Source organism: Thamnophis elegans, chromosome 4, assembly GCF_009769535.1.
Source record: "Thamnophis elegans isolate rThaEle1 chromosome 4, rThaEle1.pri, whole genome shotgun sequence".
Taxonomy (NCBI): Eukaryota; Metazoa; Chordata; class Lepidosauria; order Squamata; family Colubridae; genus Thamnophis; species Thamnophis elegans.
Genome location: NC_045544.1, coordinates 51,052,629 through 51,065,777, shown reverse-complemented (window position 1 = coordinate 51,065,777; position 13,149 = coordinate 51,052,629). Strand labels below are relative to the sequence as shown.

The 13,149-nt window shown below is 36.4% G+C and overlaps 1 protein-coding gene across 4 annotated transcripts in view; it reads left to right on the top strand.

The window, feature by feature from the left end:
* The window catches only part of SHPRH (SNF2 histone linker PHD RING helicase), a 61,723-nt gene that overhangs the window by 35,618 nt on the left and 12,956 nt on the right, over positions 1-13,149 (top strand). For all 4 annotated transcript variants that reach the window (XM_032215405.1, XM_032215404.1, XM_032215403.1 and 1 more), the window contains 5 exons: positions 6,615-6,703; positions 9,224-9,316; positions 9,716-9,823; positions 11,747-11,889; positions 12,614-12,787. In XM_032215405.1, the coding sequence (XP_032071296.1) occupies positions 6,615-6,703; positions 9,224-9,316; positions 9,716-9,823; positions 11,747-11,889; positions 12,614-12,787 (607 nt within the window). The remainder of the gene's footprint in view (positions 1-6,614; positions 6,704-9,223; positions 9,317-9,715; positions 9,824-11,746; positions 11,890-12,613; positions 12,788-13,149) is intronic.

Here is a 13,149-nt window from a genome sequence, read left to right as displayed (position 1 = left end):
CGGTGCACTACATAAGCAGCCTACAATACTCTTTAAATCTCTGCAACTTCAGTGTTTCTGCTGTGCAAGAGGAAAGAGAAAAAAGCCAACAATTTCTGTAGGCAACTTCTCCTTTGCCTATCCCTTTCCTGCTACCAATGCAATCACATTGCTTTCAATAGGGCTACCCTTAAAAGGCACTCAGAAGCTACAGCTCCAAGAATTGCCCATGTAACTCCACTGTTCTGTGAACTGCATTGGCTGCTGGTCTGTTTCCAGGTGTAATTCAATGTAATTAATCATGTTTTGAGCCCATCATAGTATGGGTCCAAGCTAGTTGAGGGACCATCTCATCCCATTGGGACTGTCCTGCCCCACCCGTGCTAGCAGAGAAAGCATGCTGTGGGCTTATTGGCACAATTATTTTGGTTGGTGGGGTCCAGGAGAAAGTCCTTCTCTGCCATTGTACCTGCCGAGGTGGCGCAGTGGTTAAATGCAGCACTGCAGGCTACTGCTAGATCAGCAGTTCAGCGGTTCAAATCTCACCGGCTCAGGGTTGACTCAGCCTTCCATCCTTCCGAGGTGGGTAAAATGAGGACCCGGATTGTTGGGGGCAATATGCTGACTCTCTGTAAACCGCTTAGAGAGGGCTGAAAGCCCTATGAAGCGGTATATAAGTCTACTGCTATTGCTTGCCCCCTGGAGTGAGGTCATCTCCAACCTTCTCTAAGAACCTAAAGATCTGCTTCTTCATGTTAGCTTGGGGCTCCAATGGGGGAGTATCACAGTGGACTTGATAGATTAACAACAGGTCCAACTTCCCCCGCATCCTTCTTCTGCCCTTCCCATCTTTTAATTGGGCTGCAGTATTTGGCTTTTTGTATTAACTTATTTATGTTTCTAGTTTATGTCAATTTTATTTTTTGTGATTGTAAGCTGCTTCAGTGGGTGGCCAATAAATGTTACAAACAAATAAACAAATAAGTAGAAGGACAGTTTGCTTTCTTGAAATCTCTTTCCACTCTTTGGGTGGGTGGAGGATGGTTGAGCAAATGATTTCTGTAAGCAATCTCTTCTTGCCAGCTCCTTTCTCTGGCTTATTTGCAGAGCAGAGAGTTTGGAGAAGAGATTTCAAGAGCATACTGTAATCTGTTTAAATAGCGTGTCGTGGCTCCCATCCCCGAGCTATTGGCACAATTCCATTACTTTCAATATGTGGAGGTGCAAACAACTTACTTTCTTGCAATCCCTTTCTCTTCAATCTTTCTGTTCTGTAAGTAGAGGGAAAAAATACCAGAACAATATGTATTGACTAATAGCATTTACATAACTGAAGGAGGCTGTCAGAGTCATAAATGATTGTAATTTGGTCATAATAATTTTTCAGCACCATCATAATTTTGAACAGTCATTGAATGAATATTCAGTAAGCAAGGACTATCTGTATAGATTGAATAAATAGGGGGAGACTATCCAAACACATTCTATCTGGACTGTGGCTTCCTGACCTATGAATAATAGGTTTTGCATGAAAACAAATGAGGTGTTTTGAGATTCTTATTTTTCTAAACACTTTCCAGTTTGATATAATCAACAGAATCAAAGATCTTTCTATAATCAGTGGAGCACATATTGACTTCTTGGTATTCTTTGGCTTTCTCAATTGTCCATTGTTCAGCAGTAATAATGTTTCATGTTCTTTGGCCTTTTCTAAAGCCAGCTTGAACAGGAATTGGTGGAATATCTATAAAAATATGGCAAGAAGAAGAGCTTGTAAAGGTTCTAACCAAAAAGATGACAGCAAATCTGGAAAATTACAGAGGCCATTGAAGAGGTCAGTCTTCATACTAATTCCAAAGAAAGAATAATTGAGTATGCAGCTATTGTATAATGTCTTCAACTTCACATTCTAGCAATGTAGTGCTAGATTACAGCCCCTTATGGAAAGGAGATTCCAGACATTTAAGTCATGGAATGTGTTTAGAAAAAAATATCCATTTGTTCTGATTTAGTAATGACTAGGATGGTGATTTAACTTCTTCTAGTATTAGTAGGGAATATATTTTCAGATATCTAGTTTGCTTTGTTCAATTGTTTGGTCTCTTTTCACATTCATCCTTTGAATTCATTCCACAGTTCTTCTAGTTCCCTATAAATGAGATTTACGCCTTCAGTATGATTTTTGATGTTATCCTTAAAAATGGTGGCTATATGTTCAAAATCACATCATGGATTCTGGTTGACTTTCTTTTTTTCACTTTAGCTTAACTTTTCACAGTCAGCCTCCAGCTATGTTTGGGTGTTAAAATTGAGCTCTGCTATCTTCTTATACCAATAATATGGTTACTTTGATTTTTGTGTATGGCAAGCATTGATGTCCATGTTTATAGGTATCATTTTAGTTATTTGAAGATTGTTAGCAATGAAAAATCATTGGCAGAAATGGATAAATCATTCTCCTGTTCCATATAGTCGAATTACATCTTCATCCTCAATATTTTCCCCTTTGGCATTCCAATCTCCAGCAGGTATTTCATCTTGCTTTCATATTCTGTTGATTTCAAATTGAACTTCAGCATTAAACTCATTAATCTCCTCTTCTTTTGCATCAGTAGTTGGAGCATTAACTTGCATAATTTTTATATTAAAGAGTAATGTGCATCATATAAATGACCCTATTAAATCATTAATTGCACTGTGGTCAATTGTTCTTGCTATCTTTTACCTAACTGAAAGCTTAGTGTGTTCTCTATTTTTGTGCCCAAATAGTGAGCAGTGTAATCTTTTTGAAAGCACCCAATTTCAGTTCATTTAAATTCTCTGATGTCTAAGATATCAACACAATATTCAGTCAACCTCATTTCATCTTTCAGTATGGTGAACATCCCCATATTTATGCTTTTTAGATTCCATGTTATGACTATAATTTTATCATTGTAACTTCAGATTTTTTTTCCTGCATGAAACTGTGGCATCTACACTAGATGCCCTGAAATCTTTAAATTAGCCATGCCATGAGCACCCTTAGTAATTCAAAAGATTCTCTGCACTTCTGAGTTGCTTGTTGAGGAGCATCCAACCTGAAGGGGCCCTCATTCAGAACTATATTGTTAGTTGGTTTATCTTGACTATCCTGGGCCTCCAGCATCTTCTTGTATGTCGCTGCTGCCCAATGTAGGAGTCTGATAGTTCAGCTGGGCAACTGGGTAAACCTTCATGCTTGAATGACCTTGCTGGGATTCTATACTCTTGGCATACATTCCTGATGTTCTTTGCTCATCCCCCCTAGGAACACCCCACCCCGTTGCTGATTCTAAAGCACATTTGTTAAGGCTTTGGTCTTATATATTGTTTTATGGCTTTATGAAACTTGAAGCAGCTTCAGCTTTGGTCTTAAGTTCACTGGATTTCTTTAAAATGAAGTGACAAATATTCTTTTTGTTCATAGTAGTTTGCCTGCAGTTCTTTTAAATATCAAGTGAATGTCAATTCTGGATTTTAATGCCAAAAGGAAACATTACTCTTAAGAAATAGCTTTTTTGCAGTTTGCTTTAGTTGAAAACAACAAATGGATTTATGAAATAAAAAGAAAACTCTCACGAACCATTTCCAATAAATTTAATACCTTGTCATGAATGAGTTCTTACAGTATAACATCTGGAGTTTCAAAGTCATCCAGGTCATAGTTGTCTCAAAAATGTTTTTTTTTTCCAAAAGGCAACTTTTTTCCTTGAAGAAGAACAGTATAATACATTCATAGATACTTGTCATAGTACCTGCCCTGGTAGCAAACTTGGGGAAGAAAATCATATCCATATCATTCTTCCTGCGAGGAAAAAACAAGGAAATGAGAGCTGAAAGACCAGATTGAAGTAGGAAGACCAATAATTGTGTCTCTTAAACATAGATCCCACACTCATACCTTTCAGCATAAAATACAGTGGAGTTTCAAAGTTTGTGAACCTATGAATCTAAAATGTGGTCTGTTCTCCAAATAAGTTCTAAAACTAGGTAAAGATAACCCAATTAAACAATTGTGTCAAAATTACATTTATTTATTGAGGAAAATGACCTAAACCTACTTCTGTGTGTAGTAAGAGTCACAATTTTGTCTTATTTTTCCAATTGGTCTTTATGGAAGGACAGTGATTTCCACCTCTGATCAATGTTAGAAGGGAGGAAAGGGAAATTCCCAGAAACACATGGATTTCGATTTAGGAAATCTGGGGTTTTAATATTTCAATCTGTGGAATTTTGGAAAATAATTCATTAAAGGACGTAAGTGCTGAGAAGAGAAGAAAACGATTCTTAGATTGTAAATTCTAATGTGAGGAGATTATGATTATGTCAGGATGTTGTCTATTAAACTGACAGTGCATAAGCTTTGTCCTCTCAGAACTGCAATAAATTCCTCCTTTTAATATTATCTTGATGTTATACAGACAGTCCTCAACTTTTAACCACAATTGAGCCCAAAATTTCTGTTGATAAGTGAGACATTTGTTAAGTGAATTTTGCCTCATTTTACAACTTTTCTTGCTAATTGTTAATAGTTGTTAAGTGAATCACAGCAGTTGTTAAGTTAGTGACATGGTTGCTAAATAAATCTGGCTTCCTCATTGACTGTTTATCAGTAGTTAGCAAAAGGTGACCACATGACCCTGGGATAGTGCAACTGTCATATAAAAACCAGTTGTCAAGCATCTGAATTTTGATCACATGATGCTGCAATGGTTGTAAGTGTGAAACATGATTATGTCACTTGTTTCCAGCGCTGTTGTAACTTCAAACGGTCACTAAATGAACTGTTGTAACTCATTTACTACCTGTATTTAATTTCTTATGAACTGGATATAAACAATGTTTCAGCATATTGTTGTTTGTATTTTTCAAAGAGGTTGTATATTTAAATATTGTTTAAAAATACTACATACTCATGTTTACCATTTCAACCAGATAGTTTTGATAATGCAGGGAACTGTCTTGTCCAAGTCATTCAAGCTTTAGCATAACTTTAAATAATATTTTGCATGGAAGTTACAGTGAGTGGCAAGTGAAGTTTTCAATTTTAGAGTTCAAGTGCAATGGGAAACCATGGTTTCCTTGGACATAAATAAACCTTCCTGAATTTCTGGTTTATATATTTCCTCTTCCCTCTACTTTTTCACGATTGTAAGGAGAAGATTTGAAGCTTGGACTTAAGAAAACACAATTACACATTTCCTGCTTTGAAATTTATGATTTGTTTAACTTAAAGAACACGTCAGAATCTGAAATCCAACTTTGATACCAGATTCTTTTCAATATCAGGCACATTGGAGTATGGTTTAAATTTGAAAACAGATTGAACTGATTTCTTTGGAGTCCTAAAATTACAACAGGAAGAGAAACATGGATATCACTTGATAGTGGTTTCCTATTATACTTGAATTGGGCCTGGTTCATTGTTTGAAGTATAGCACATTAACAGTCATCTCCTGTTTTTTTCCCCCCAACTTCAACCACGAGGCATGCAAGGAACAGCAAGAACAGTACTTTGAGAAACAGCAAGCAGAAATCAATTTTCACAAATAATATGAAGCTGTTATTTGGTCACTTCATTTATCTGAGTTTTAATAGAAGGATTATAGCATTGGAAAGAAATTCAGTGGAAGCATTCCACAAGTGTATTTGGTAAGAAGTTTGACTTACCAGCTGGTAATTGAAACAGACTTGTCAAATATATGGCAGATTCACCCTGAACTAGCTGAACAAGGTAGAACTGGCAAGGCAAAGATGGGGCTTTGGATTTTGGACATTTTGGTTTGTTAATTCCAAAAGAATTCCCTGATTAATGCTTCATATTATTTTTCCTCCACATCCTCTTTAGTGAAGAGAATGATTCAAGAAATGTCATCTTTTTATTATGGGAAGAGTAATTCTGTGGTAGACATTTTCTTTAACTTCATTTTCAGAGTGGAAGTTTGGTAATTCAAGAACTTTTCAAGTAGATTCATGTATTCTTGTGTGTGTGTGTGTGTGTGTGTGTATGTATGTTTATATCCAGACAGAAACCCAATATTTTTACTGTTGCCTTTTGTTACATTTGTGTTGTATTTGTGCTGATAAATAAATAAAGGGAGACTAGTATAGATCTATTTCAAGCTATTTAGCTCTCATCAGCTAGCCATACCCTTACTGGGATTCGAACCTGGGCTGTACTGCATCTTAGGCAGATGTGTTAACCATTAAGCCACAGGCTCTCCTCCGTTATCAGCTGAGCCAGGGAGAAAGGTATATATTTAAAGTCACAACCCCTGGTATGCCCAAATATGGGAGGAAGTTCACTACTTCCATTCTCTGTCCATCGGCTCGTCACAAGAGACCATCCAGACAGAAACCCAATATTTTTTATTTATCAGCACAAATACAACACAAATGTAACAAAAGGCAACAGTAAAAATATTGGGTTTCTGTCTGGATGGTCTCTTGTGACGAGCCGATGGACAGAGAATGGAAGTACGTACACACACACACACACACACACACACACACACACATTAAAGGTCTTTAAAAAAGGTAATGATGGTGTATAATTTTATGTAAGCAGAAAACAGAAATGCAATGATCTAGTCTGAAATGTGCTAATTTTTCAGGAGAATATGCTTTGGCAGCAGACCTGTACAGAGAGGTTCTACGTTCCTCTGAAGAACATAAAGAAAAACTCAAAACAGATTCATTGCAAGTATGTACACTAATTTGGTTTTTTTTTTGAAAGAGCGCATAGACTAATAAATGTGTTTTAAAAAAATCTAAACCTTTATGAATTCATTTATGAATAAACAAATACTGAGCAATTATTACATCTCAATTTTGTTTTATGTGGTGGTTGTTATTGATGCAGATGGATCTAAATAATACTGTTAAAAAACAAGGCATAAATATCTTAAATGCAGTTCTTTCTTTAGAACAAAGCTGTTTGTACTCCACTTAGCATTGAATTACTTAGCTTAGTTTATTGGTGTGTGATATTTTTAAAATCTTTATGGGTATTTTTGAAGTGATTGCACCAGTCTATTTGGAACATGGTACTTTACAGGCTTTCAGGACTGGGGTCAGCCCTTTGAGCATGCCAGGTCAGGAAACAGGTTCCATGAAAAAATGTCAGTATTCTGCTTTACTGATATACAGGTAATCCTTGATTTATGACTGTTCATTCAGTGACTATTCAAAGTTATAGCAATGCTGAATGTAGGTCAACTGATCCCTGAAGTTACAGCTCTTGCAGCACTTCTGCTGTCAGGTGATTACAATCTGGGCGATTGACAACTCTTTTGCACTTATAATCAGTTGCCAAGTACCTCTTAATCACATATTTGCCATTCACAACCTTATTTACTGGCTTCCGTAGGACACATTGGTAAAGCCAGCAGAGAAAATAGCAAGTTGCTGGGGTAAATCTCCTCTAACTGTGCACCCTCCCCAGCTCCTCTGGGGCTGCTCTCAATTGCCCCTGCTACCCTACAAATTATAGAACTGCTGCCCCCCAGCTGCAGTTCTATGATCTTCTGCTGGCACAGTATTCTAGAATGGCACTATGCAAGGTAACTGCTGGCCGTGCCAGGACTTCTTCCTGCTTGTGCCATTCGCCAAATCACATACACTGTTCTCCAAGTCGCATGCCCATTATTTGTGAGACCTGGAGAAGATGGCCACACATGGCCAGCAGCTGCCTCATAGAGCCAGAACATCTAAATCTCATCAGTAGCAAGATCAAGAAGATGGTGATGGGCAGCTCAGATGGCAGGGTCACTGGGATTCAGGGTGGCAAGGGTGAGTGCAACTAGGCCTGGACTGGGGTGCTTCCTGCAATAGATCAGCTGTTGGAACTTCTCGGGATGTAGAGGCTTTGCACTGCATCTTTGGAGTTTCCCAGGGCACAGTGGCTTTGTGCTATGCTTCTGGGCCATCCTGGGGTAGCTGAAGCTTCCAGGACGGCTGCAGTTTCATGCTGTGCAGCAGCGGAGGGATTTTTTGCAGTTTCAGAGTCATGGTATGCCATGAAACACCTGAGCCACATGCTTCTGGGGCTGCTTGCTGCCCTGCAAGGCAGGGTGCAGGGAGGTCAAAAGAATAGAAATGAGGGGCATAGGCAGTTGGGGGGAGTTGAAGGAGAGGCAGTCTTTTACCTTGGAGGAACCAAAGCTTAGGGCTAGGAGAGTTCAAGTTTGGGATGGCTTGGATTGGGGTAGATCCTTACCTAAGGGCTAGTGGAATTTGCTGAATGACTGCAGTGTGGAGTGCCAGGATTGCCATCACTAAGCAATAGGGTCATGTGATGTCGCTTTATGGCTGCATCACTTAGCAATGGAAATGCTAGCCCCAGTTGTAATCATGAGTTAAGGACTACTTGTATTCTTTCTCCAAGGTCATTTCTGTGGTTCTCCATGGTTATTGAATTGAGTTCAGTAATTTTCTGGAACAAATTATTGAATCAATTTTGTGTGGTTGTATAGCTCTATTTGTCATTGTCCAGGTGACTGATACATTTGTATACACATGTTTGACAGCGATAATTTGAAATGATGGGTCTTTCAATTCAGCTTCTGAATGCTTTGAAAGCTTTTGAAATAAAGAATGTGTGTGTTTTCCAGTTATTGATTTACAATATTTATATTACTTCATATCATACATTTCCATTTTAAAAGCCTATTTTTTCTCCCTCTCCATTACTTTGATATGGCTATTGGCAGGGTTTGTGAAGGTCAAACAAAGAATCTGGAGCAAAGAACGCCATGAATTCAAGGAGCCTTTCCCCCTGGCTCAAATTTTTTGCTTTTAGTACACTATTTAAATTCAGCAGTGAAAATGTTTTCATCTGTTCAGAAATAACATGTTTTGGACAAAAGAGGTAAAGGGCTTAAGGCAACCATTTTAAAACCTTTCATTCCTCTGTCACAAAATCCTTTCAAATGAACAGAATTTTTCATCACATCATAATCCATATTCCTTGCAGCCCTCACAGACCTTTACTTTAAAAAAATAAAATAAAAAAATAAAAGTTACTTTAGTGACCATACAAAATAGCCATCCTGGTCAGATGCCCTGATCTGTATATGTGTATATACAGTACTGTACAATTAAAAGTAAGAAATTATGTTCTAAGTTTTCTTAGTGTGCAAATCTGTTACGCATTAAACGGTTCCCTATTACAGTCTTCAGAATATATTCGACTTCATGACAGGCATATATGTTACATTGGCAGAGACTTCATTCTACACACAATCTGATGGAACTTCTGACAGCAAATCATCCTGGGATACCACCCACTTTAAGAGATGGCAGACTTAAGGAAGAGGTACTTGTTCATTGTATACATTTCAGGGTATGAGTAAAGGAGTACCAATTTGCAAAAAAAAAAAAAAGATTTAAAAAGTCTATAAAAATAGATAAGTTGTGTCTACAAACATAGAACATTTCCATATGGGACATTTCATGATAAACTCTGGAGTAATAAATCTGTACTGGTCCAGGGCTAGTAAAACATTTTCACAGGATTAGGAATGGGGATTCTTTGTCTGTTTAGGAGCACCCATGTCAATTATACTTTGTTGTCTTATTGAAATCATTAATCAAACCAGGCTAATATTCTAGAATTGTTTAATTACAGTAATATATCTAAGGAGTAACTGTATTTCTTTGTTAAAAGGTTTCCTGTTAAGGTTATATGATTACCTAATCTTTCCTTTAAACGCAGTGTGAACAACTCCGCCAGCATTATATGAGTAAATCAAATGCAGAAGTTGCTGAAGCTCATCAGGCTTTGCAGCCAGTTTTACAGACAATTCATGAACTCCAAAGGAAAGTAAGACATGGCTGCCATTATTTGATTTATCTTTTTAACATACAGAGATACTATGTTTTTGCATCCTTTATTACAGGGCATCTTGAAATCAGGATGTGTATATGTTCTGAATTAGAAAATATTAGAAACATGTTCAGGTAAGATGCCACATCCCATATAGGACTTTCACACTCAAATAGTCGCATTCCAAATTAAGAATGCTTTAATTTGAAATGTTTTGCACAGCACAAATTGAGCTTCTGTTATAAGTTTAGTGAATTAAAAATATGATTGTTTATTAACAGCCTATCATTCAAAAGCTAATTAGGTTCTTTAGAAATGTTTAAATAGTGGTCACATCTTACTTGTTTCCTTTATTAAGAAGACAAAGTACAAAAACATCTAGCTTAGAAATAGTTCTAAGACTAATTTAGCCAAATTGTTAAAACACATGGTGTCATGGTAAAGTCAGGTAACTTTAAAAATGTCTCCACATTAGAATTATCTGCTAGGACAGTAACTACATTATGTCTCTGGCCATGTGCTTCAAAGAATTCTTTATAAAAACGTAATGCATTTATTATAGTTTCAACTATTGTCTCTCTTTCTAGGTATCAGTTTAGTTTGTGTATATGCTATTATTAGATGCTGCCTTTATACCAAACAGAGAACAGAACAATACCCACTGAGTGTAGTAATTCCTCCAGATTTAATTTTATACAGACATCCAAACTAATACTAATCAATCAGAAGGTGATTGCCATATCGACCTCTTAACTTATATTTTGTGTGAAGTTCAACCATAATGCAATTTTGTAGCATCAGCATGGAGATAAAAAAATGTGTATCTTTGATAACTATCTTTCAGACCAGTTGTGAGAGTCAATACTTAGATTATTTCCTCTATATCCCAAATCAAAAGGTATCTTTACACTAAGGAAACTAAGGACATTTTATAATTAGGATCTCTAGAAAATGTGATATCATACTTACATTCTGCTTTTGCAATGAGCTCAGATGTTTTAGCCTAACTTCATAAAATTGACATGAGGTAAGACAGTACAGATGGTTGAGCTTCACAGCTCAGTGGGGACTTCGTCCATGCCTTCTGGTCAAAGTCTGACACTGTTCCTCCATGCTAGAGAGAGCATTGTGCAGCACTAGAAATGACAGATGTAGTTATGGAATGACTCACTGAATCATGGAGGCATTCATCTTTGGAAGCATTAGCAATGGATTATTCACAAGGCATTGTCTTTGAGAGTGCTGTTTTTCAGTGATTAAAAACCTGTGCTTCAGGTAGATCTTGTATTTTTTTCTTCAGAAAGTATCTTAAGGTATCTGGAGCATTTACTATTTTTTTTTTTTTAGAATTTCACAAAGTAAGGTGGTGATAGGAATTTTGTAACTCAAGTATTTATCCAATAGTAAGAAATTATTGTTATAGTCCTTTGTTCTACCAGACATGCTAAGCACAAGAAAAAAATACATTGCCAGACTATTTTTGAAAGGCAGCTCTGGTTGTACATGGGCACAAGATGGAAATGTTAATAGCTATCAAAATTGATACACATAAACACATTGACAAACATATATCTAGAGCTGAATTTTTCAGGTTCATTTAAAATTATTAAGTAAGTTGCTAAAGATTCCCTAGCATAATATTGCATTACATAAGAACTTGTTAAAACAGACTAGATGTGTATTATTGCATATCCATATATGATGTTTTTCTTTCCTTTGGTTATTATTTTTAAGTCATACTACTATGCCATTAACTCAGTTTCTCTGCATAATTTATTTTTTCTTTGATACTTGGAGAAGACAACTTTTCTCATCATTAGTTTGAACTCATAGTACTGTTAAGCCTGTCATGATACAACCTGGTCCAGGAAAGCATGAGAGACATTTATTTATGGTCACAACTTTTCTGCTATACCCCAGATACGCTCCAGTTCACCTTGGTGGTTGGATGTGATTCAGTCAGCAATACAGTATGCAATAGATGAGGAGCTTGTACAGCGAGTACAAAATGATCTGACCAGTAATTACAAACAGCAAATGAATAAGCTCTCTATGGCAGATAAGTAAGTCACAAATAGAAAAAAATGTTGCTAAATTTCAACTTCTTCATTGCAGTTATAATGTTGCTTATGGGAGAAGTCGTAATCATTTGCAATAAACTTGCAATATTAAGTGGATCTGTATGGTTTTACATTCATGCTGGGCAATCTTGACTAACTTGAGGGAGAGATGTAAGAAATTCTCATGCTGGTTGTTAATGTGCAAATTGCATGAGCTGGCTTCTTCGTGATACCAGAAGGCCTACTCTAACAGTTTAAGACTTCCAGTGGGTCTGCTCAGGGTAGTTTGTCTGATAACTTATTTTACCTGTCCATAGCCAATCAGAGGAGTAAAGAGAATTAAAATAATTTAAATTAAATGGAAATAACTTTCTGTCCTGCCATAAAGATGGCAATTATTATGGAATTGGTGTATATAGCTTTTTTCATAGCACCTCTCTTTTAAATTGATCTTCCCAACTTTCCTTTTTTTTCTAGCTACATATGTTTGTGGGTGTTGTATGTGTAAAGCCATTTTTATGTTCTGAAAATATAATATGGAATCTATACATATCTTTTAGTGCATCCCTAAAAACAACTTATTCCACATTAATCTATGTGATTAATTATGACACCACCTTGAAAATAGCAGATTGTAACTAAAGCCCATCAATTTCAGATACATGACTGAATAAATCTGTTCCAAAATAATGTTCTAATCCTTGGATATCCATTTATCTTTTCCTAGATTTCGTGACTGCAGAGGACTGCAGTATCTTCTGACAACTCAAATGGAAGAAGTGAAGAAACTGCAGAAACAAGTGAGAGAAGCTGTGAAAAATCTGGAAGGACCTCCTTCCAAAGCAGTTATTGAGGCTGCCACGATCTGCCATCTGCGGCCAGTAAGATTGCCACTAAACAAGTAGGTGTAAAAAATATTGGCCAAATTAAAGAGATTTCGTTCTGCTTTTCTTCTGTTTGTTGTGGTAAAATTGTCATGAGATTGTAAGTGGCGTTATTGCTTTATGACAAAAAAAATTCTGGTTGTTATACTGTGTGTTATGAATTATTCAGTTAATTGATTAATTAACATAAGATAGATAATCGATGTGCAGCTGACACAATACATACATTTTATCTTATTTGATTTATTTAGATAGAAAGGCAGTTTTTTAATTGTTGAATTCTCATTAAAATTTCAAGGGAATTGATTTTGTATATTTCTGTTGAAGAAGCCCCCTTACTTAGCAGGCATGTTTGTTTACTGATCTTTTTGTAAAATTT